Source organism: Galeopterus variegatus, unplaced genomic scaffold (assembly GCF_000696425.1).
Source record: "Galeopterus variegatus unplaced genomic scaffold, G_variegatus-3.0.2 Scaffold2835, whole genome shotgun sequence".
NCBI classification, from domain to species: Eukaryota; Metazoa; Chordata; class Mammalia; order Dermoptera; family Cynocephalidae; genus Galeopterus; species Galeopterus variegatus.
In genome coordinates, this window is record NW_007728946.1 from 182,354 (window position 1) to 206,242 (window position 23,889).

General features: G+C 53.7%; 2 protein-coding genes across 4 annotated transcripts; one reads left to right on the top strand and one right to left on the bottom strand.

Annotated features, from left to right (window-relative positions):
* Positions 1-192: 192 nt before the first annotated feature.
* On the top strand, positions 193-20,752 carry ITGA7 (integrin, alpha 7). Of its 3 annotated transcripts, none has more exons than XM_008583141.1 (25): positions 193-547; positions 4,833-4,960; positions 5,060-5,139; positions 6,081-6,336; positions 7,252-7,371; positions 8,293-8,500; positions 8,625-8,818; positions 9,185-9,273; positions 9,387-9,514; positions 9,672-9,767; positions 9,953-10,014; positions 10,160-10,329; positions 10,761-10,910; positions 11,570-11,685; positions 12,227-12,419; positions 12,501-12,581; positions 12,669-12,748; positions 12,846-12,920; positions 13,056-13,158; positions 13,693-13,869; positions 14,032-14,163; positions 17,124-17,237; positions 17,467-17,565; positions 17,653-17,778; positions 20,065-20,752. In XM_008583141.1, exons 1-25 carry the CDS (start codon positions 342-344, stop codon positions 20,293-20,295), a joined length of 3,414 nt encoding a protein of 1,137 aa, XP_008581363.1. In that variant the 5' UTR covers positions 193-341; the 3' UTR covers positions 20,296-20,752. The 3 variants fall into 3 exon arrangements, with proteins under 3 accessions (XP_008581363.1, XP_008581362.1, XP_008581364.1); XM_008583140.1 differs by lacking the exon at positions 7,252-7,371 and adding an exon at positions 6,838-6,969 and having other exon boundaries at positions 195-547; XM_008583142.1 differs by lacking the exons at positions 193-547; positions 4,833-4,960; positions 5,060-5,139; positions 6,081-6,336; positions 7,252-7,371 and adding exons at positions 6,350-6,666; positions 6,838-6,969.
* A 312-nt stretch (positions 20,753-21,064) lies between these two features.
* Positions 21,065-23,304, bottom strand: METTL7B (methyltransferase like 7B). Its single transcript, XM_008583143.1, has 2 exons — positions 22,610-23,304; positions 21,065-21,502 (listed from the first exon to the last, which is right to left on the bottom strand). The coding sequence occupies exons 1-2, from the start codon at positions 23,105-23,107 to the stop codon at positions 21,266-21,268; spliced, it is 735 nt and encodes a 244-aa protein (XP_008581365.1). The 5' UTR covers positions 23,108-23,304; the 3' UTR covers positions 21,065-21,265.
* Positions 23,305-23,889: the final 585 nt, after the last annotated feature.

The window sequence follows — 23,889 nt, forward strand, 5'->3', positions numbered from 1 at the left end:
TGCCGCGCGGGGGCGGGGCGGGGCGGGAGCGGGCGCCGGGCTCCGGGGTGGGGTGTGGGGAGCAAGGCCGGTCCCCACCCGAGCTGCGGGGCTGGGCATCCCACCTGCCAGGGGAGTGAGGGGCGGGGCCTGGGTGGCGGCCGCGGGAGAGGAGGCGGGAGCCGGCGTGGACGCCCCGAGGAAGGGCTGGAGCCGGAGGGGTGGCGGGGCGACAGATCGGAAGACCATTGAAAGACTAGCGAGGAGACTTCGGGGACCAGAGACGCGCCTGGGGAGACCTGGGACTCGGGGCGCGCGAGAATTTCCTTGCACTCGCGGGCAGCGCGCGCGGGATTGGTCCCATGGCTGGGACTCGGAGCCGCGGTCCTTGCGGGGGGCCCGGGATTTGCTACCTTCTTGGCTCCCTGCTCGCCGGACTGCTCTTCCCACGAGCCGTCGCCTTCAATTTGGATGTGATGGGTGCCCTGCGCAAGGAGGGCGAGCCAGGCAGCCTCTTCGGCTTCTCCGTGGCCCTGCACCGGCAGTTACAGCCCAGACCCCAGAGTTGGTGAGTCACCGCACCCGCCTAGAGTCCCCACGCCTGAGCCGCAGATCGCCCCCCATCCCCGCCACCTCATCTCTCAATCTGCCAACCCCACCAACACTCGAGCTGCCCACAGACATCCCACACCCCAACCTGGAGCTTTGCCTCATCCGTCTTGGGTCTGGAGACGTGCCCCCAGGCCCCGAGACCCAGGATCTTGCTTTGGGGACGAGTTGGAGAGCAAGGTTCTTGTCTTGTCAGGGAACTATCTCTTTCTGCCTTTCTCCCCAACTTGTATCCTTGCTCCAGCCCCAGGGTCTCTGGCTCCCCTCCTTCTTCGGAGGGCTGAAGTCCCCCTGGGAAGGAGACTGACCCTTCTGTCTTTGCTTAGGGCAGGTGGAGAGGGAAAGGACAGAGAGGTTGAGGATGCCCTGGGAGGGATGACCGGTAGACTTCAGAAATAACCTCCTGCCCCAGCATTACCATGGGATGGCATGAGGGAAGCTGGGCACTGGGAGGCCAGGAGGGAGCTGCCACTTCTGTGGCTCAGGACCATGGGAAGATCGGGAGAACACCGGGGAGGGTCTGGCAGCCTGCAGTAGGTCGTTTGGTGATAGACGGTGGAAGAAAGCAGAACCCCAAAGTAGCAGTAGTAGTAGGAACAGCAGCAGCGGCAGGGAGAGAGACCAGGAAGGATGCTGGCCGGGCTGTTCCCCTTCCTCCTCCTTAGGAAATTTCCAACTCCAGGAATCCCATCAGTAGGGAAAGGCAGGGAGGAGTGAGGGGCAGAGGACAATTCTAGTTCTTTTCTAATCAGTTCAGGACCCCTGGGAGATGGACACACTTTTGTGCAGGGCGTGTGGCTGGTCACGCTTCCTCTGCCTGTGGCTCTTGCTACATGTATGATTGTAAAGAGAGAGGCGAGAAGGGGAAGAAAGCATCCCACCCCCTCCTGCCGGGGGCTTCTCTCTTCTCAGCCAGTGCAAGCCACGTTAAGTGTCCATTACTGGGATCAATGCTATCCACTGGGACTGTCTTCTCCCTCCTGCTATTGGCCTGGGGGCAGGAGCAGAGGGCAGGAATAAGGGCTCATTTCTCTCACCCCATCGGGGACAGGGGTTAAATCTACCCTTTCTTCTTCCATTATCACCATCATCTGGGAGCCAAGTCAGTGGTCCCCAGAACGTTGGGGGAGATAGAAAGCGGCTGACTCCACCTCTTCTTCAGCCTGCTATCCGCTTCCTCCCTCATTTCTGTCTCCTTCCCTCCCTCCCTCCTTCCCCCATCTGCCAGAGTTCCAGGACTGGAGGCCTTTTTAGGGCATGCTGAACTCTCTGAGCTATTTCTAGGCAAATTCTAGGTTATTTTTAATAGCTTGGTCTCTTGTCATTTCCCCCTCCTCTCTGAAGGTGGCCCCTGATTCTGTCTCCCAGAGCCAAGCTGGGGACATTCCCAGAGGAGCCCGACTGCCTAACCCTACTTTTGCTCTGACAGGGGGCGCTCTGCTGCTTGGTGGCATGGGAGAGGCCAGGTACCTTGCTTAGTCTTAGGTTTTGAGTCACAGGTCACCTTCCTTAGGATTCACTGATGGAAAGACCTTCTCACCTGTTTTTGATGTCTTTCAATCTAGCCTGGGGATGAGACTTTGAGGTCTAATCATCTTTTTTCTGTGGCTTCAGCTTCATTTATTTCCTTCAACTATAAAATGGAGATAAATGACAGTTGTTGTGGGGATTAAAAGGGTTCTCAATATATGGAAAATGTGTAGAATAGTGCACAGCCCATGACGAGTGCTATGAAAATGTCAGTAGTACAGTTATTCTTGTATTGTGATTCATAGAGCTAGAGAATAGCTTTAGTGTCTTACATCTATCCTGGATCCAAAGGCTTGGCTAGAGGGCTCCGCAGTCCGAGCCAGCCTTCCAGGCCAAGCATCCTTCCCAGAGGGCCACCCAGATTGAGAGAGGTCAGGGAGGGGCTGGGTTGGGGCCAGAGGCTTGGAGCGTGTGCGGATCGAGAAGTGCAATGGTAGTGGGCTACTCCTTCGTGTCCACTTAGCCGTGCTCCTAGGGGGTCCCTCTGCCCCCAGCTGCCCCCACTTTTTTGCTTTTCTCTCTGCAGTAGCTGCAGTTGTGGCTACTGTTCTGACTGGAGGCCTGGGGTAGCAGCGGCTCATGAGATGAAGCCAGGAAGGAGTGCATGATAGGGCAGAGGTGGAGAAACTGGAGAGGCTGCGTGTGGTGCTCTCATTCTAGGCAGGATTGGCTGGTCTCTTCTCTACCAGAGTGAGGCTGGGTATATCTATGCACTCAGCTTCTTTCCTCCATATGGCCCCTCTCCTCCTCCCGGCTCTTGGCCTCCAGGGGAGATGTGAGCTTGGAACACTGTTAGCTCTCTGGGTGCTTAGCTATGTGCTGACCACCTGAAGCACTGGGTGTCTTTGTGAGACCGCATAAAGTGTGGATTCTTTAAACGCATCCTGATGCTTCCTGTGGGGCAAACACAAAGATGAATAAGACAGCTCATCCTCCAAGAGATGGCCACCTCTGTGTGTGGAGGTTGCGGGCACTGCTGACTTGTCTGAAGGGTGGCATTTGTTTGCACAGGGCTGTGTCTCCCAGTTTCCTTCTCTTCTCAGGCTACTCTCCCTTCCCCTTCTTCCTCTTCCTTTTCTGGAGTGGTCTCGGTGTTCTGGAGATGGGCCAGTCATTGGGTGGAGTGACAAAGTATTGGAATTAAGTGATGTGATTTGAATTCCAGCATTGCTGCTTACTGTCTTTGAGTGAGTTTCCTTATCTCGTAGGATTATTGCAAAGATTAAATGAAAGCTTACCAACTGAGCTGCACAAATCTGCCATGAAGATTAAATGAGATAATGCATGTAACTTGCCTAGCCTGGTGTCTGGCACATATGTGGAGACGATGAATGTTAGTTCTTCATATCCCCAGTGTCTAGCTGAGGGCCCGACCCATAGTGGGTACTGAATAAATATTACTTCCTTGTCTCATCAGTGCCTGACACAGGGCTTGGCGTATGATGGGGTCTCAATAAATAGTTGTTAAATGAATGCTGGATATACGTTCTCTTCCCTACCACTCCCCATCCCCCTCTCTCTTGACACTGGCTCTGACACGGGATGACAGCTGCTAAGAGATGAGGAGGAGCTGTTGGAAGGGAGAATGGCTCTGTGCCCCTGCACCCCACCCCATCAGAGCTGGTGTGGTGCCCCACAGATGCCTGTCTGTAATATTGCTTGACACAGTTTTGGGTCTCAATCCTAGGAAGGGAGACAAAGGAAAAGAGAGTGTGAGAGAGGCCTTGAGGTTTGTTCTGTTGGCACTTTGAGTCTCTCCTTCTGCAAAGAGAGGATACATGTAACCAGCGGGTGCCAGTCACCTCACCTCACCCTCTTCTTCATTCCTGCCCTGGGGGTTCAGCCCCAGGGAATACAGGCAGCCTCCATTCCCAGCAAAGTCCTCCCCTGGGGAGGATGCCTTGGCTGTGAGCATGGAAAATTGTCCTGCCAAGAAAGTTGTAGCTGGGAAAGTCTGAGGAGGAGGTAGGAGAGAAGACTGGGTGGGGGTGGGGGGTAGGAGAAGAGGAGAAGATCATGGATGTGGGGAAGAGAAGGATGGGGAAGGGGATTCAGGATGTGGGGAGGAGAATGGGGGTAGGATTGGAGACAGAATGAGAAAGTTGTCCCTACCTCCATGCCAGCCAGAGTGACTGATAAAACCCTGGGCTGGCAGAGCTGCTAGGGGGTGGGGTCTTTGCGGGGTCCCTAATGAAGGGGAAGCAGGCCTGTATCTATCCTCTTGCCTGGCCTCCGAAACCGGTCTGTGAACCACACTGGTGCCAGTCTGGGCTCCTGTCACGTTTACTCCCAGCATTCTTGGCATTTCTGGCAGGGTTTCAACTGCACTGGGGTTGGGGAGGAGGGCAGAGCTTGGGGATGAGGCCAAGGAGAGGGAAGGGAAGGCATGCTCATGAACAGGTGCTGGGAACAGGCAGTTCTTTCAAATCAGCCATCTGGCCCAGGCTGCTTGGGTAGGTGTCTTTGTATACTTGGGTGTGTGTGCATCTACTGTGCATGACTGTCCCTCATCCAGATAGTGTGTGCAATTGTAACATGATGATTACGTGACCAAGTGTATTAATTTGTCCTTGCCAGGATTTGAGACAACTGATGTTTGCCCTTTCTCTTTAGTCCTTGAGCACTCTGCTTGGAACCGATGGGTTGAGCTTAGGCAGCTCTGGGGAGGTTGGAGCACTCTGACTTCTAACTCCTGCCCTTGCCCAATTGTGCAGGCTGCTGGTGGGTGCTCCCCAGGCCCTGGCTCTTCCTGGGCAGCAGGCGAATCGCACTGGAGGCCTCTTTGCTTGCCCCCTGAGCCTGGAGGAGACTGACTGCTACAGAGTGGACATTGACCGGGGAGGTACGGCTCTGCGGGGGTGGAGTGGGGGAACACCTGAGGAAGGGAGGAGAGGACTTGGCTTCCTTTTCCCTCCCCTAATTCCCAGTGTCCTGTCTCCAGCTGATGTGCAAAAGGAGAGCAAGGAGAACCAGTGGCTGGGAGTCAGTGTTCGGAGCCAGGGGCCTGGGGGCAAGATTGTTGTAAGTACTACTTCTTGTGACTGAATGCAAGGGTGGCGTGTGTGAGTGTGTGTGGTGTGCCTGTGCATGGGGTGCTTACAGAACACAAGTTGGGTTCATGCTATGATTACCAGGATCTCAGATATAAAAAAGTATAAGACATGGTCTGTCCCTGTCCTTATACATTTAAAAACATCTAACCATTCATCCATCCATCCATTTAGCAAACTCTTAATGAGAACCTTTTAACTATCAGGCATTGTGCTAATTACTGAGAGAAGATATATAAAGACAGGGAAAGCCTGATCCCTGCCAGATAGTTATGGAGAGCCTCATTCTTTCTTTTTCTGTATCTCTCTGTTTCTCTCCTTCTGTGTCTTTCACTAACACGCATGGATACACAGTTACCAATACATGTCACTGTGGGGCAGAATATGGTTACTGTTAAGTGAGTAGTCTAGTCCCCAGTCTATAAAAGCCCAGAGGAGTGGAGAGAAAAGCCTCCTGCAGGCAGGGTGATTTGAGCCAGGCTTTCAAGTATAACTAATACTTAGGGAGTGAAGATGGGAGAAAGTTCTTTGCAAATGAGGTGGTGGCACTTACAGAGGTCCGGGGGCAGGACCAAGCTTGGCGTGCTGGAGGATTGTCACATGATCAGGGAGGCAGGCATTCTGTGTGCTGGTTTAGTCGTGTATGTGTGTGTGTGTGTCTGTGTGAGCCCAGGCAGAATGTGGAACATGGACATCTCCATGAGAGGGCAAAGATACAGGGTTATGCATGGACCTGCCTAACACTGGCTGTGGGTGGTGCTCAAGTGATGTTGGCCGAGGGGCATGTGTATGTGTGTGTGTGTGTGTGTGCGCGCGCGCACGCGCGTGCATGTGCACATGTCCCACTGTCTGTCAAATATCTGTATTCCTGACCCACACAGTGAAATGACCCCTCATCCCTTCCTCCGACAGACTTGCGCACACCGATATGAGGCAAGGCAGCGAGTGGACCAGATCCTGGAGACGCGGGACGTCATTGGTCGCTGCTTTGTGCTAAGCCAGGACCTGGCCATCCGTGATGAGTTGGATGGTGGGGAGTGGAAGTTCTGTGAGGGGCGCCCCCAAGGCCATGAGCAATTTGGGTTCTGCCAGCAGGGCACCGCTGCTGCCTTCTCTCCTGACAGCCACTACCTCCTCTTTGGGGCCCCAGGAACCTATAACTGGAAGGGTTAGTCACTCCTTGGAGAGGGGAGAAGGGGACAAAACCTCTTACCCGAGAGATGGGATTGGGGTGGCACATGGCCAAGCATGACCACATGTTCATTGCCATATAGCCCTGGGGCACTGCTGTGCCTCCACCCCCATGGTGCTAGCACACACATGAATGGGGGTGCCCTCTCCTTCGCATGGCCAAGTGTTCCTCAACACGCTGGCATGAGCCCCGACATGCACGGTGGGGACTGCCCACCCACCTGGGGCCTGCATGCTGCAACACCAGCCCACCCTCATCACTGCCATTCCCATCTCCGCACGCTGACACTGGCTGAGCTGACACTCGGTGAGTGTGATGCCAAGTCTGGGGACCCCAGGAAGCTTGGGCTACAGAGATGGTGGAGATAGGGCTGGAAAGGAGAGGAGGGGCTTCCCCATGTGCCTGTTGAACTCAGTGTCCGGCCTGAGGGGTGCTCCTTGCTCCCTGCCATGAGCACTAACAGGATTGTCCTTGCAGGCACGGCCAGGGTGGAGCTCTATGTGCAGGGCTTGGCGGACCTGGCACACCTGGACGACGGGCCCTACGAGGCGGGGGGTGAGAAGGAGCAGGACCCCCACCTCATCCCGGTCCCTGCCAACAGCTACTTTGGTAGGGACCCCTCCTGGCCCAGAGTTGCTCTAACCCTCTGCTCCTCTCTCTTGTCCTCCCCCTCCGTGCTCCCATCCTTCTGTCTCTGTCTCTGTCTCTCACCCTTTCTATCTCTGACTCTTATCTCTGTGGTTGCTTTGTCACCCATTTTCTCTCTCCACCTCTTCCTCTTCCACCTTCTTCTTCTGGCCTTTCTGTGTGGCTCTGTCTCCATACTCTGTGGTCCCTCCTCTGGATATCCCTTCCCTGGTGTTTCCCCCACTCCCCACCTGCCCCCCACAGGGTTGCTTTTTGTGACCAACATTGATAGCTCAGACCCTGACCAGCTGGTGTATAAAACTTTGGACCCTGCTGACCGGCTCCCAGGACCAGCCGGAGACTTGGCCCTGAATAGCTACTTAGGTTTGTAAGCTCCCACCTTTTGGGCCCTTGGGGCTTGGCACTGGCCTCCCCTCCTTCCCCAGGGAACACATCTCTTCCTACCCAGCCCCTCTCCCCACACCCAGGGAAACTCATGTTGGCCCCAAATTACAGAGAAGAGCTGGGCCCAGTGACCAGGCCTGAGAAGAGGAGGCCCCACAGATGGTAGCCTCGGGGGCTGTGAGGGAGGGTCTCCATGGGGGAAGATCCAGGTGGAATGAGAGTGACAGGGCTGAGACCATCCTGGGAAGGACAGTTCTGACCTCTGGGGGGCCTTTCTCAGAGGGATGGATGGGGGGCACAAATGGAGAATGGTTCAGCCTTGTTGGTAAGTCCCTCTCATGGTCTCATCTGCATCCCACTGCAGAGGAGGAGGAAGCAAGGCCTGGGAGATGTTTAGGTGAAGGAAGCTCTTCCTCCCTCCCCCTTGGCTCCCCCCTCCATGTGAAGACCTCTTCTCCCTGCCAGGATGGTGGGAGTGGGGACAAAGAAGGTGCCCTGGATGGGAGTGGGGCCTCCTAGAGTGTGTAGACGGGAGAGGGACCAACCCTTTCCCCTGGTTCCCTGGCATGGGCATGTGTGGTGCCCCAGCCCCAGCTCCTGCCACCGTCCTCAGCCTCCTGCACAGCCACCTGGCCTTCTCAGTCATTGCCTTTCTCTCCTCACCACCGCCAGTCCCCGAGGCTGACCTCATCGCACGTCTCGTGCCAAACTCCTGTCTCTGGGACAGGCGGGTGTGGGAGGATGGCCAGGCCCCCTCCAGCTATGGTGATGATGACTTGGGGTCACCTCCACCTTTTGGCCCTGGACCAGTTGGGAAGGGGCAGGAGTGGGTGGGGCTGTGGCACACCCTGCCTTCTGAGTCTTGGGGTAACACTCACTGGTAAGTCATCCTCCACCCAGGTTTCTCCATTGACTCGGGGAAGGGTCTGGTGCGAGCAGAGGAGCTGAGCTTTGTGGCAGGGGCCCCCCGTGCTAACCACAAGGGGGCTGTGGTCATTCTGCGCAAGGACAGTGCCAGTCGCCTGGTGCCTGAAGTTATGCTGTCTGGGGAGCGCTTGACCTCCGGCTTTGGCTACTCACTGGCTGTGGCTGATCTCAACAATGATGGGTGAGAGTCAGCAGACGGGAGTGGAGCCTGGGGGAGGCTTAGTGCAGGAGGTATGATTTGGCATCCCCTCCTGACTCCTCTGGCTGGGGAGGACCCCACACTGATTGTTGCCCTTTCTCCCTAGCTGGCCAGACCTAATAGTGGGTGCCCCCTACTTCTTTGAGCGCCAAGAAGAGCTGGGGGGTGCCGTGTATGTGTACATGAACCAAGGAGGTCACTGGGCTGGGGTCTCCCCTCTCCGGCTCTGCGGCTCCCCTGACTCCATGTTTGGGATCAGCCTGGCTGTCCTGGGGGACCTCAACCAAGACGGCTTCCCAGGTGTGATTGGGAACTGGAGAGGCTCAGCGGAGGGTAGTGGTGGGGCAGGGGTGGAGGGGCCCACAGAAGTCAAGGGGGTGGTCTTCTGAGGGCTCGAGGAGAGAAGAAACCTGGGCTGACATCTGAGCTTTGTCATTTATCAGCTTTGTGACCTTGGGCAAGTTACTTAACCTTTCTGAGTTAGTAATATCTTGAGGGAGTGGCTGAGGGGATTAAAAATGATGTATGTAAGGTGCCTGGGACTTCGTAGCCTCTCAATAAATAGAAAACGTATTTTCTAGGACTGAGTGACTGAGGGAAGGTTGGGGCCTGGGTCTTGTCCGCCATCCCCCAGCCAGTGTGGTGCCTTTCTCCTGTGCCCCGCAGATATCGCTGTGGGTGCCCCCTTTGATGGGCATGGGAAAGTCTTTATCTACCACGGGAGCAGCCTGGGAGTTGTAGTCAAACCTTCTCAGGTGAGGGGTTATAGGGATGAAGGAACAGGTGTGGGTGGAATAAAGGCAGCAGAGAGCTGGGGAGGCGGAGGCCTGGGGGACACAGGGTTGGGGGCTGACAGCTGGTCCCCCAGGTGCTGGAGGGTGAGGCCGTGGGCATCAAGAGCTTTGGCTACTCCCTGTCGGGAGGCCTGGATGTGGACGGGAACCATTACCCTGACCTGCTGGTGGGCTCCTTGGCTGACACTGCTGTGCTCTTTAGGTGAGCCCCTCCCTCTCCTCTGCCTTCTCCCTCCCTGAGGCCATTAGCCCCTCCCTGTGACTCTGACCCCTACTCCAGTTCCAAATATGAAGCTGAAGAGTCTTTCCCAACCTCTTGTGCTCATGTTTCTTGCACCCTTGACTCCTTACTCGCCCAGGGCCAGACCCATCCTGCACGTCTCCTATGAGGTCTTCATTGCTCCACGAGCCATTGACCTCGAACAGCCCAACTGTGCTGGTGGCCACTCAGTCTGGTGAGGCGGGACGCAAGTGGAGGGCAGGGGAGGCCACCAGGGCTTGGTTCCTTCCCCATTCCCCCACCACTGTTCTCCCGTTCTCGCCCCAGTCTGGTGCTGGGGGCTGGGGCTGTGGCAGGGGTGGGCAGGGTGGGGGGTATGTGGCTTTGTTTGGCTCAGAACCCCCCCCGTTGTCCCCACAGCGTGGACCTAAGGATCTGTTTCAGCTACACTGCAGCCCCCAGCAGCTACAGCCCTATTGTGGGTGAGTGGGGTTCCCCCCAACTGCTCACCCTGTTGGGTTTCCAGGGCAGGCCACTCCAAGGTGGAGAGAAGGGCACTGTGGCGACAGGGTCAGATGGAGCAGTTGCCCAGCTCACTGGCTCCTCTCCTCTCCCCACACGCCACAGCCTTGGATTATGTGTTGGATGGGGACACGGACCGGAGGCTCCGGGGCCAGGTGCCCCGTGTGACCTTCCTGAACCGTAGCCCAGATGATCCCAAGCACCAGGCCTCGGGCACCGTGTGGCTGAAGCACCAGCATGACCGAGTCTGTGGAGACACCATGTTCCAGCTACAGGTGGACACTGACCCCTTGGCCTCTGATAGTCATTGTCATCGCATGATATTTTTCTCTTGATTCTGCTTTGCTGCTCCTTTCCTCGCACACTCTCACCTCCTCCTGAGATCCAGACTTTGGGGAAGCCTCCCTTCTGGGTTCATGTCCTCCTTACCTGCTGCCTTCTTGTGTCTCCTGTCAAGTTCTGCACTCCCTAGAGGTCGAGAGGGCAAGTTCTGTTGTCATATCTGGTCCTCAAAGCCCTAAATCTTGGGTCTCCTCCCTTCTCTATCCTGGTCTCTCCCTTCTCCTTGCTCAGTTCTCCACCTCTCTCCTTCATCTCCCTAAGCTGCTTTCCAAGTTTCAGGATCTGTCCTAGGTCTGGTTGGGGCTTTGGGCAGCGCTGGGGCCTGGGGATTGTCCCAGTGATGAAAAATCTTTCCTCTTCCCAGGAGAATGTCAAAGACAAGCTACGGGCCATTGTGGTGACCTTGTCCTACAGTCTGCAGACCCCTCGGCTCCGGCGACAGGCTCCTGGCCAGGGCCTGCCCCCAGTGGCCCCCATCCTTAATGCCTACCAGCCCAGCAGCCAGCGGGCAGAGGTGAGCGTGGGTTCTGGTTTAGCCCAGAAGGGGGAGCTGGGAGGGGCTATGATCATGGTCACTTATCAGTGACACTGTTCGTGGCTTGCAAAGCTCTTCCACATATGTTATCTCAGTGGTTCCTCATATCTCTAGGTACTGTAACAAGTCAACCCCAAATGTAAAATGGCCCAGATGACCACGTGTTCCTAGTCAGAGGGGACAGTGCTCTTCCACTCCGTTTAGTCATTCAGGAGCCCAGACTGATGGGGGTCTGTCATCTTCACACATGGCCTCTGAGGTTCTTAAGTTACCTTCATCTCATTCAGCTAGAAGGGGGAACATGAAGCTCCTTGTGTGGTTCTCATGGCCGGGCAGAAGTGGTGCCTAAATCAGGAATTCAGCTGCATGTAGCGGGGCTGAAGAAATGTGGTCTAGCTGTGGACTAGCCTGCTAGTCTATACCACCTCATGTAATACTCCCCTCACTTTACTGATGATAACACAGCTCAGAGTGGTTAAGTGACCAGCCCAGTATCACACAGCTAGTAAGCAGCAGATCTGAGAACTGAACACAGGTTGTTGAATACTGTGATACTCTAACCCACCAAATGCCTTGGTGACACATTCACCCCGTGCCTCGTCCCCTGGGAATGACCCTCTCCCCAAATCTCTCCCCAGATCCACTTTCTGAAGCAAGGCTGTGGTGAAGACAAGATCTGCCAGAGCAATCTGCAGCTGGTCCATGCCCGCTTCTGTGCCCGGGTCAGCGACACAGAGTTCCAGCCTCTGCCCATGTGAGGGGTGTAGGGAGTGTGTGTGGGGGGCAAGAGTTCAAGGAATGGAAGGACCAGGCAGAGGGAGGGGCTGAGCCTGCAGAGAGGGCAGAAGGCTAGGGAGGACCTGCTGATGATTCAGAGGACTGCCAGATGAGGGTCAGTGATGGGGCCACAGGGCTCCCTGTGAGGAATAACAACCCTTCACAATACTTATAATAGTACACAGTTGTCATACATCTTATTGTGTAGTCTTCACAAGTCTGTGAGGTTGGAATTATTACTAGTCCCATTTTATAGATGGGGAACTGAGGCCTAGAGAGGTTAAGTTACTTGCCCAAGGTAAGTAAGTGAGGGAGTGGGAATGAGAACAGAGGTTTCCTTACTCCCAGTCATGCTTTGAAAGATCTGAGCCTTGGATTGTTCTGTGATTTGAGGGCCTGGGGTGGGAGGAGAGTCTCTGGGAGAGGAGGGAGGCAGTGTACCCTGGGGGAGAGGCTGGGAGTGGGAGAGGCAGGGGAAGGTGTTCAGATCTTAGAGTGAGTGGGGTCTGACCCTCCAGGGATGCAGATGGGACGACAGCCTTGTTTGCACTGAGTGGGCAGCCAGTTATTGCACTGGAACTGATGGTCACCAATCTGCCCTCGGACCCAGCCCAGCCCCAGGCTGATGGGGACGATGCCCATGAAGCCCAGCTCCTGGTCACCCTCCCTGCCTCGCTGCACTACTCAGGAGTCCGGGCCCTGGACCTTGTGGTGAGGACCTGGGGAAGGGTGGGGTGGGGTCAGAGGGGTTCCAGTAACCTACACTGACCTCTCCTTCTCTCTCCACTCCAGGAGAAGCCGCTCTGCCTGTCCAATGAGAATGCCTCACATGTTGAGTGTGAGCTGGGGAACCCCATGAAGAGAGGTGCCCAGGTTGGCACGTCTGCCCTTATCCCTGAGTGGCCCCCCCCCAAGCCCTAGCCCTCCCCTGACCCTCATCTTGTTCCACTTGTGGCCCAGGTGATCTTCTATCTCATTCTGAGCACCTCGGGGATCACCATCGAGACCACGGAGCTGGAGGTGGAGCTGCTGTTGGCCACGTGAGCCTGGTAGGGCTGGGGTGGGGGGGAAGTGGAGGCAGTTGGATTGGCCTCATCTGACCCCTTGGGGGTGCCCGTGCCCCTGTCCACATGCCAGGATCAGTGAGCAGGAGCTGCACCCAGTCTCTGCCCGAGCCCGTGTCTTCATTGAGCTGCCACTGTCCATTGCAGGGTAAGCCCTGCCCAAGCATACACCTCTGCTGGAGGGCAGGGGCACTGTCACTCCCAAGATGTGGCCTTACCCTAGACCCTCCAATCAGCTGGGCCGCAGGCCGCCTCAGCCCCTGTTCTGATCCCTCCATGCCAGGGTGGCCATTCCCCAGCAACTCTTCTTCTCCGGCGTGGTGAGGGGTGAGAGTGCCATGCGGTCTGAGCGGGATGTGGGCAGCAAGGTCAAGTATGAGGTCACGGTAAGTGTCCTGGGATGTGTCCCCTTCTTGGCACAGAGGAGAGGCTAAGCCATACCCCAAGGGCTGGGGCTCTTCTCTCATGTGGCAGCATGGTGGTCTGGTGAGATCGAGGCCTCTGCCCTGCATTTGGACCTTGGCTGTGGGCAGAGGTTTGTTCTGGGGCCTTAGCTGACCAGTTTTTGGTCATTTCTGACTGGCCAGCTCACCTACTGGTCTGAGAGACCATGGGAGCTCAGGGAAGCTTCTCTGCTTGGGGCCTCAGCTGGGGGATGGGAGCATGGGGACAGGGTTGATGTCTCTTCCTAGAACTCTGCTTTGCTTGGCTGGGGCTTCCCCTCACACCTTCCAGGGACACTTCCAGGTTTTCCTGGGTTTGGTATGGGGAGACAATGGTGTCTGGTGGGGTATAGGATCCTGAGTCTTTGTTTTAAGAGTGGTTCCTAAGACCCTCCCCTCAGCCCTGTTCCTCCATCTCTGTGGATTCAGCGTCCTCTCGGAAACTGACTCCCTCCCTTCATACTTTTTTATCCACAGGTCTCCAACCAAGGCCAGTCTCTCAACACCCTGGGCTCTGCCTTCCTCAACATCATGTGGCCCCACGAGATTGCCAATGGCAAGTGGCTGCTGTATCCCATGAGGGTGGAGCTGGAGGGCGGACAGGGGCCTGGGCAGAAAGTGCTCTGTAACCCCAGGCCCAACATCCTCCACCTGGTGAGACTTAGGCAGGATTGGGGGGTTAGACTTTGGGAGAGATGTCGAGGGCATAGGGGTTGTGTGTGGGGGTGGGCCAGGAGAAGGTGGTGGGAGAAGATGTGACCTCAGGATTGGTGCATTTGGAGGGACACTCTCTGGACCCTTCCTGCCCATGTCTAGGATGTGGACAGTAGGGATAGGAGGCGGCGGGAGCTGGAGCAGCCAGAGCAGCAGGAGACTCATGAGCAGCCAGAGCCCAGCATGTCCTGGTGGCGAGTGTCCCCTGCTGAGAAGAAGAAAAACATCACCCTGGTGAGGGTAGCTCAAATGTGGTGCAGTGAGACTAGAGGATGCCATGGGGGCGCGGAGTTTCAGGGTGGTGGGTGTCAAGCCAGGGTGGCCTGTCGAGATGTGTGATCGTTAAACACCTGGGGCAAGTTGACAAGACAGTTCACATCACAATATGCGGGAGGTGGCACCTGTGAGGGGCTGTGACACTGCAGATCCCTCCCCTCCCCAAGTGCTCGCTCCAGAGCAAGGCGCAGGCCCTAAAGACAGCCAAGTAATCGATTCTCCTCACACTTATATAAAATGTGACATGTTATAGGACGGGATGGGTGTTAACCACCTTTGAGATCTGTTTGTTGTTCTTTTGAGCTCTTATAGGACAAAAAAGTCAATTTGTGTAGGGACACCTGCTTGCCTTTCACGTCAAAAACACTACGTTTAAAAAGTTCTAATAATTAAAATTACAGAATACTATATGGGATTCATTAAGTCTATCCCTTTTGAGCGGTATTACTTCTCCTTTTTCTACTTGTTTCATGTAGTTTTGTTCTTTAGGTGGGTTTATTGAGCAAATTGACACATGCTCTGTGCTCCAGGATGTGCATCTTCCCGGTGCTGGCAGTGAGAATGTGGTGGGGACGTGGATCAGGGGGTATGTGGCCTAGTTGTGAGGAGGTGGAGGGGAATCCCAGGGATGGAAGTGTGAGCAGCAGAACCGAGGGGTCGAGGAGACCGTGTGCAGGCGAGTCTACCCGCCCTCTGCAAGGGAGCTCCATTGTCTCACCCCGGCCCTCCTCTGGGCCCTCAGCTTCCCCACTTCCCTGAGAGCAGGCCCTGAAGCAAGCTAGGGAACCTCAAGGGACATCTCCACCTATGTTAGTGCTGTTGCTCTATTCTATGGTTTGTCCTGCCTTCTCCACATGGCTGATTTCCTCTGAGAGGCCTCCTTTTTCAATAAGACCTTCAAATAGATTCTTTTTTCAAAAAAAAAATTTTTTTTTTTAAAAGATGACCGGTAAGGGGATCTTAACCCTTGACTTGGTGTTGTCAGCACCACGCTCAGCCAGTGAGCGAATCGGCCATCCCTATATGGGATCCAAACCCATGGCCTTGGTGTTATCAGCACCACACTCTCCCGAGTGAGCCACGGGCCAGCCCTCAAAAAATTTTAAATTTATTTATTTATTTAACGTATTTACTTATTATTTATTTACTTATTTAACTGGCAAATAAAAATTGTATCTATTTATCATGTACAACATGATGTTTTGAAATATTGTATGCACTGTAAAATGGCCAGATTGAGCTAAATAACACATGCATACCTCACTTAACTTATTTTTTTGTGGTGAGAACACTTAAAATCTTTTTCTTAACGACCTTTGAAGAATATAACGTACGGTGATTAACTGGAGTCTCTATGCTGTGCAATAGATCTCTTGAACTTATTCCTCCATCTAACAAGCTTTGTATCCTTTGGTTGACATCTCTCCAACCCTTCCACCCCCCAGACCTAGGTAACCACCACTCTACTCTCTCCTTGTATGAGTTCAGCTTTTTTAGAGATTCTACATATAGTGAGATCATGTAGTATATTGTCTTTCTGTGCCTGGCTTATTTCACTTAAAATAATGTCTGAAATAGATTCTTTTACATAAAATTAAGGCAGAAGGCCTTGCTTTTAGACAAATTGACTAACAATTCTTGAATTGCTCACAAGTGGCAAAATAAAAGACAACTTAAAGAATTCAAACACTCTCAAAGCCATTCTTCTGTATATGGATTGTGGTGTGATAAATATAACATAACTTTTAGGCAAATAGTTCATTAGGCGGTGATTGGGCCAAATGGATTTAGGTCAGGCCCGGAAGGAGCACAGTCGGAGTCCCTTGTCCCCTCAGCAGCTTCTGGGGCAGCCTCCTCCTCCTTCAGTGAGTCTGGGCTTAGCGCAGGGGTGTGGCTTGGCCGAATATGGACCTGAGTTCAAATATCTGCTCCACCACTAACTAGCTTTGCTAGCTCTGTTACCTGAGTCTTCTTCTTTTTTTTTTTTTTAAAAAGATGACCGGTAAGGGGATCTTAACCCTTGACTTGGTGTTGTCAGCACCACGCTCAGCCAGTGAGCGAACCGGCCATCCCTATATGGGATCCGAACCCGTGGCCTTGGTGTTATCAGCACCACACTCTCCCGAGTGAGCCACAGGCCGGCCCTAAATGTTTTTATTTTTTAAAGAATTCTAAGTGCAATGTGTGATCCTGGATTGCATGCTGAAACAAAGAAAGGACATCAGTGAGAAATCTGCTGGAATCTGAATAAAGTCTATAGTTAACAGCATGGTACCAACCTTAATTTTTTTGTTTTACCAGATGTAAGATATCAACATTAGGGGAAGCTAAATGAAGAGTATTTTGGAACTTTCTGTAATGTCTCTGCAAGTTTTCTGTAAATATAAAATTATTCCAAAATAAAACATTCAAAGAAAAAGGTGGACTGGCTGTTTAGCTCTTTTGAGAGAGCATGGTGCAGACAACACCAATATCAAGGGTTCGGATCCCCATACCAGCCAGCCACCAAAATAATAATTAATAATAATAGTAATTGTTATTATTGAGTCTTCTTGGGCCTCAATTTCCTCATTTGAAAAATGAGGATGAGAATAATATGCACCTTGCAGGACTGTTGTGAACCTTAAATAAGTGTCTGGCAAGTGATAGGTGCTCAATAAATGGGACCGCCTTTAGGTCACATAAGCATCAGTTGGGGAAGCTGTTCTGCCTGCTGCTGTCAAGCAAGAGATCCCCTCCATGCATCCACCCCTAATGCATTTCAAAGACAAATAGCTGAGATTTAGGGTAGGTAGCTATTTTGGACCACAGGATTAGTTTGGGAAGACTTTCTGGAGGAGAGGAGCTTGAGGTTGGTGATGGCAGGTGCAGCAGGGTGGGGCTCAGCAGCTCAGAGCCCTGCCTGTCCTTGTTCCCAGGACTGTGCTCGGGGCACGGCCAACTGCATGGTGTTCAGCTGCCCCCTCTACAGCTTTGACCGTGCGGCTGTGCTGCACGTCTGGGGCCGCCTCTGGAACAGCACCTTTCTGGAGGTGAGGGCACCACTGGGACTACAGACTGGGTTTCTTCTTCCCTCAAAACTCTCCCGGACTCACTTCTCTGTCTACCTTCTCCCTGTCCAAATGCAGTGTACTCTTTACCCAAGCCAGGCAGAAACACCCTTTGTGTTTGGCACCCTTCCATTTATAATTTCAGGAGCTGGGGGGAAGTAGGGGAAATATGGGGCATGTAGGAGGAGGGTTTCCTTCCTTACGCCTTCAGGAGTACTCAGCTGTGAAGTCGCTGGAAGTGATTGTCCGAGCCAACATCACGGTGAAGTCCTCCATCAAAAACTTGCTGCTCAGAGATGCCTCCACAGTGGTGAGCTGCAGGGCTGGGGGATGGGTGGGGGACTCTCTTCTCTCCTGCTCTGTCCAGCTGTTGCTCCATTAACTCCTTGATCCCCAGATCCCAGTGATGGTATACTTGGACCCCGTGGCTGTGGTGGCAGAAGGAATCCCCTGGTGGGTTATCCTTCTTGCTGTCCTGGCTGGGCTGCTGGTGCTGGCGTTGTTGGTGCTGCTCCTGTGGAAGGTGAGGCTTGGGGAGGGGTGGGGCTGGTGGGGGCTGGGCTTCATGGTCAGGTGGGCAGCTTTTTGTACTGTGGTTCTTTCATCCACCCACACACTCACATACTCAGCAAATCTGCATTGAGCATTTCCCCTGCATGTGCCAGGAACTCTGTCAGGCCCTGGATGTTTCAAAGATAAGTCAGATGTAGATCTTAAATTCTCAGGGATTTTATAGTCTAGTGGGGGTGGTGAGCCTTGTTGTGAAGGACAAGGCAGAAGTTTTTTTTTTTTTAAAGATGACCAGTAAGGGGATCTTAACCCTTGACTTGGTGTTGTCAGCACCACGCTCAGCCAGCGAGCGAACCGGCCATCCCTATATGGGTTCCGAACTCGGGGCCTTGGTGTTATCAGCACCGCACTCTCCCGAGTGAGCCACGGGCCGGCCCAAGGCAGAAGGTTTTGAGTTGAGAAACTGCAGTGGAAGTTCAGAGGAAGAAAGGCTTGAGAGGAGGTGGCTCTGGAGCCCTGAAGGTGGGGCATAGGATCTGGATATGAGTAGGTGGGATAGGTGGGGCCTGAGCCTTCCAGAAGGAGGATGGTAGGCAAAGTCACAGAGGCAGGGAAGTGCAGTCTGATTTAACTAGAGTGTGGCAGTCAAGGCTGGAAAGGAAACTGTGGCCCAGAAGGCCAACAAGTGTGGAGAACTTCTTCTAGGAAACTGCCTCCAGGCCTGAATTGGGAACTTCCATATACCAGCCTCCACATGGAACTATTCTAGTACACACACAGCTGTATACAGAATCACTGGCATCTGGGGCTCAACATTAGAGCATACACAGGCACATGTCAGTACCGGGAATTCCTCAGTCTTCCCATCCTCTGCCTCCTTTGCCCCCCTCCTCCCTCAACATCCCAGTGTGGCTTCTTCCATCGGAGCAGCCAGAGCTCATCTTTTCCCACCAACTATCACCGGGCTCATCTGGCTGTGCAGCCCTCGGCCGTGGAAGTTGGGGGTCCAGGGACTGTGGGGTAACTTGTGTATGTGCATGTGTGTCTGTATGTGTGTGTGTGGGTATGTATGTGTGTGAGTATAAGTAGAGACCCCAGCATTCAGAGGATCGGGAGTGTGCAGGGTGAAGAAATGAGATTGCATGAGGGGGAATGTGAGTCCTAGGAACTGAGGTGAGAGCTAATTTGAAGGCTGAGGTTATGGGGTGAGTATACACAGCCTGGGACATGCACAAAGGACTGGGTGGGCTCATGGAGCGTGAGCATGTGGGAGTGTGGGGAGGTGCCATGCATGTCTTTTCTACGGGCCTGAGTGTGCAGAGATGGATGTGCAAGGCAATGCCATGCAGTCTGAGTCTTGGGCAGTCCTGAGTGTGAGCGTGCAAGGGGCACATTACTTCCTTCATATGTAGGTCCAACATGGTCAAGATTTAGGGAGGGGCTGGACTACTGTATTCACGGATGAGAGGGCTCTCCTCTAAGGGGATGCTGCCCAGCATACAAATACACAGGGTGCATGTGTATGGGACTTGAGAGGCATTGTTCCAGGTATGCAGGGGTCTAGAAAGCCATTTTCTTCCTCAGATCTTGTTCATGTTCTGGGGGACACTATTGTGTCTCTTAAGAAACTTGGGTGGGTGGAAACCTTTGGAGTCAGAGGTCCCCTTCTGGTCTCTCTCTTGCTGTGAATGCGGACCTGGCGACCCAGCACCGATGGTGGCTGAAAGGAAAAACCCCGGCCGGAGCACAAAATAAGACTCACCAGGAGACAGGGACTCAACTGAAGTGTATTAGGCAGGCAAAATGAACAAGTGGCTGCCCTCTCCAGAGTGGGAGCAGCAGCGGGGAGAGTCGGGCTGGGCCTTTTATATCCAGTTAGGCTGAGCTGGACTGTTCCTATTGGCTAAGAAGGAAGGGGAGGGAAGCCAGCGGGGTTTAAGCTGAGCTGGGACTTTCTTATAGGTGGGGAAAATTGCGTGCACGGGAAAGTGACATGGCAGCTAGGGGATTTTTCTGGGTGGAGGTTTTCTGGGAAACTTTCCCAGGTGCCATTTTGTGTATCTCGGTCTTTAATGCCATTTTACTTTTCTGGTGGAGGGTATATTAGCCAACAGTGGCACTATCAGTGCCACCGATGGGGCTACCTACTGCACTAGATGCTGTTTAGCCTGTCTTTTCTGCTGCAGCTGCTTCTTTCTGTCCCAGGGATGGTGAGGGCAAGGATATGCGCTGTGCTGGGCATCTGCTCCAGGGACCTCAGCCCTGCAGGCTCCTGATGTCTGGCCTGGTGTCCTTACAGATGGGATTCTTCAAGCGGGCGAAATATCCTGAAGCCGCAGTGCCCCAGTACCACGCGGTGAAGATCCCGCGGGAAGACCGACAGCAGTTCAAGGAGGAGAAGACGGGAACCATCCTGAGGAACAACTGGGGCAGCCCCCGGCGGGAGGGCCCCGATGCTCACCCCATCCTGGCTGCCGATGGACACCCTGAGCCAGGCTCTGATGGGCACCCCGTGCTAGGCACTGCCTAGCTTCCTTTGTCCCAGCTTGGCCCATGGGCCCCCTCCACCCCTTCCCTAGTGATGGCTCCTCAGGGTGAAGAGGGTAGAGTGGCTAGCTAGTTTGGCATCAAGATTTGGCAGGATCTGCTTCCTCAGGAGCACAGAGCTCCCCCAACCCATGAGAACCACCCCCAACTTCCCCTTAGAATGCTGCGAGACTAGAATGGGTGAATCAGGGATGGGGCTGTGGGCCAGAGTGAGCAGGGCAGGGTGTCTCTGTGCAAAGGTGGGGAGAAGAGATCCTATTCCTTCCCTCTCCATTCACTCCATGTAACAGGACCCAAGGAGTGCCTTAGCCTAGAGGGTCGGGGAGAAGGTTGTGTCGCTGACTCAGGGTCACAACCTGGTCTCCCGTCTCCTCTGACTTTAGTTTGCTGCATCAGTCTAGTGGTTTTGTCTATTTATTAAAAAATATTTGAGAACAAAACCTCTGGCTTCTTTACTGAGTCCTGCTCCCTCAACCCCAGGGTGTCTGATTCCCTCTGGCACCCCTACAGCTCAGGATAAAGGTGGTGGAGGGAGGGTTAGGTGGCTTGGCAGGGATGCATGTATCATGAATTTTGTGACCAGTTTGTCGAGGCACATGGGTGTGGCCTCAGAAGGAGGGCAGGGGGACATTACCATGGCAACAGGCAAAGGGGTGGGCAGACGTTGGGAGGCCAGTCCAGAAATTTGCAGTTAAGGAGACAATAGGGCATAACTGTTTGCTCCCTCTGGTCATGGTAGGAAAAACCCTTTTTCACTGTAGAAGGCAGGATTGAAGCTAGAGAGTACCCCTGGCAGAGGTAGAGGAGAGGGATTGGGGGGTGGTGGGGGGAGAATGGCTTCTCTTATTCTTCTGTTGGGTCCCTTCAGTAGAAGACAGACTTGGCTGGTGGGTGCTTGTTCTCACTGGAGGCAGAGAAGGAAGCGAATGACTGCCTTGGGGGTTTGGGCAAGGTTATTTCACAGCCTTTCCCATGATGTGGGGCCCAACAGGTAACCACTTGAAGGGAGGGGGCTGTTGTTCCATTTGGACTTCAGAGAACTGGGCATTCTCAAGATCTTTCCAGGTCTCTCTGGTGAGGTAGCAGCCATCTGTAATGTGTTTCCAGGTGGGCTCTAAGACTTGCTGCCACATGAAGGCCCAGCTTCCACGCGGCTCCGCCACATGCTCCCAGAAAAACAATACTCCTCCCTGGGAGGGAGAAGATGGTTCATGTTAGCGAGCGGATCCATTCCACTCCTTTCCTTTAACCCCACCTCCATTGCACCGATCAAGCCAGGTTGAACCTCTTGGAGAAGTGAGGGTTGCTGGTCTGAGAGCATGGAGCAAAACGTCCTGCTCCTGACTTTTTCTGCGTCCCCTGCTCCTACACTCCCACTCAAACTGCATGTAACGAACCTCTTGCGACTGAGTAGGGGTGACTGGTGAGAGACCCTTAAAGAATGGCCTGAAGGACAGCATTGCCGAGGGCAGGCAGAGGGGGAGATTGAGAAACAGGAGCTGATGCCCCGTTGCATTCAGAGACACTTGAGCAACCTCTCTTCTGAGACTCAGGTGCACACATCACCACTTCCTGGATATTTCCAAGAACATCTCCATTGAACATCCCAGAGAAACCTCAGACTGACTCCTCACTAGAGCTGGGCTTCCACAAGCTCTTCTCTCCTCAATATCTTCTCTCTAGGTGATCCTGTTCCCACCCCCACCCCTCCACACTGAATTACCAGCTACAAGCTGGTGATGTCCAAATCTAAATCTCCAGGCTGCATCTTTTTCTGACATCTAGATATGGACTTCTAACTGCCTGTATGTCTTCTCTGGTTGACTGTCTCAGTAGCACCTCAGACCTAATGAGTCCAAAACAGGTTTCTTCCATCTCAGCAAATTGCACTTTCATCCACTCTCCCCTCCGTTGCTCATGCCAGAAACCTGGGAACCATTCCCAACTTCTTTCTCTCCACACCCTGTTCAAAGTCTTCCAGATTTTACTTCCTGTAATGTCTCTACCCAAAACACACTTTTACTCCCCCACTGCTTAATCCATCAGATCTCAATTTAAGCCTCTCTTCCTTGTTGTCCTCCCCAACTCCCCTTCCCCTCTCCCTGTGTGTGCTTCCACAGCACCCCTCTGTGCCCCATTGTGGCACTTGTCATATCTCCTATTTGCCTGCAGCTGGGGGTGGGTGGGCTGTCTAACCTGCTAGTACATCAGATCCCTCTTCCTGGGGACCCCGGACGCTGGGGTGGCCAGTGCTGTGTTTGCCCACCCCATGCCCATTCCCTTCCCACTCTGCTCACCGGCCTGAGCACTCTCTGGACCTCCTGCAGGACCCTCCTTGGGTTCTGCACAGAGCACAGCACCAGGGTGCAGACTACCACATCCATGGATCCATCGGCCAGTTGCTTCATGTCCTCTCCGGGAGCCACCACAAACCGCTCATATTGGAGGTGCCTGTTCTCAGCCATGCTCTTTCTCAGGAACTTCTCAAAGTGAGGATTAGGGTCCAGGCAAGTGATTCTGCAGCCAGGCGGGTAGAACTGGAAGTTGGCACCGGTGCCGCAGCCCAGTTCCAGCAGGGACACCTTCCTGGAGGCTCCCATAAGCCCCTTTATCTGGCTAAAGAGCTCCCGTTTCTTGCTCTCCATTTTGCGGTTGTTCTTGACAGTCAACACAACCATCAGGTAGGGGAAGTAGCTTTTGCATAGGGGCTGCCAGCAGCCCAGCAGAACCATCAGGTGCAGGGGCAGCGTCAGGAGCAGCACCAGCAGCTGCAGGAGTCGGACCAGGGCACTCATGGCAGACCAGCTCTGAGTGGTGCTTCTGCTGAGTCACTGGTCTTTTCTCTCTGACCAGCCTCTGCAGACACCAGTCTCCCCTGTGATAGGACTTTGCCCCTAGTCTCCTGTTTAGCAATTTATTTTCCACCAGTGTGGGGTGGGTGTATAAAATCCCTTCAGAGGGTGAATGTGCCACAGCACCACTGGTTCTTCAAGTTTTACATGGCAAAGAAACAGGTGGTGCCAGTGTTCCTGAGTTCTGGGGCACTCTGCCCAGCTGAAGAGGGTGTGGCATGTTGACTCACCTCAGAGAGGCATGAGAAGGGGGAAGGGGGACCTGTCTCAGATCCCAGCCTCATGCGGGCCAAATGTGGGGGCAAAGTTGACTCATGGGGCCTGCCCTGACCTCCTTCTGCCCTTGGGTCAGGTACTTAAAAGGGGTGATAGGAAAAGAAGAGTGCTCCTGGCAGAGGAAAAAATCAGGTGTAAGGGACAGAGACTGCCTGGCCCTTTTTGGAAAGGGTGAGTAGTTTAGATTAGTAGAGAATGGTGTGAGTTGGAGGAATGGTGAGAAGTGAGGTCTGAGAGTAGTCAATCAGAGAAACTTTATTTTTTAAGAAAATTATTAAACAATTTTTTTGAAAACATAATACACTCACATGGTACCAAATTTAAAAGGTACAAAAAAGATCACAGGGTGTTTTAGTCCGTTTTGTGTTGCTATAACAGAAATACCTGAGACTGGGTAATTTATAAAGAACAGAGGTTTATTTGACTTACGATGCTGGGACAGCTGCATC

Excerpts from the sequence above, each read along its gene's own strand:
- ITGA7 (XM_008583140.1), top strand. The coding sequence starts at position 342 with ATGGCTGGGACTCGGAGCCGCGGTCCTTGCGGGGGGCCCGGGATTTGC. Across the intron at positions 12,749-12,845 it reads GTGGAGCTGCTGTTGGCCAC|GATCAGTGAGCAGGAGCTGC; the intron begins GTGAGCCTGGTA and ends TCCACATGCCAG. Across the intron at positions 13,159-13,692 it reads AGGTCAAGTATGAGGTCACG|GTCTCCAACCAAGGCCAGTC; the intron begins GTAAGTGTCCTG and ends TTTTATCCACAG.
- METTL7B (XM_008583143.1), bottom strand. The coding sequence starts at position 23,107 with ATGAGTGCCCTGGTCCGACTCCTGCAGCTGCTGGTGCTGCTCCTGACG. Across the intron at positions 21,503-22,609 it reads TCCAGAGAGTGCTCAGGCCG|GGAGGAGTATTGTTTTTCTG; the intron begins GTGAGCAGAGTG and ends TCTCCCTCCCAG.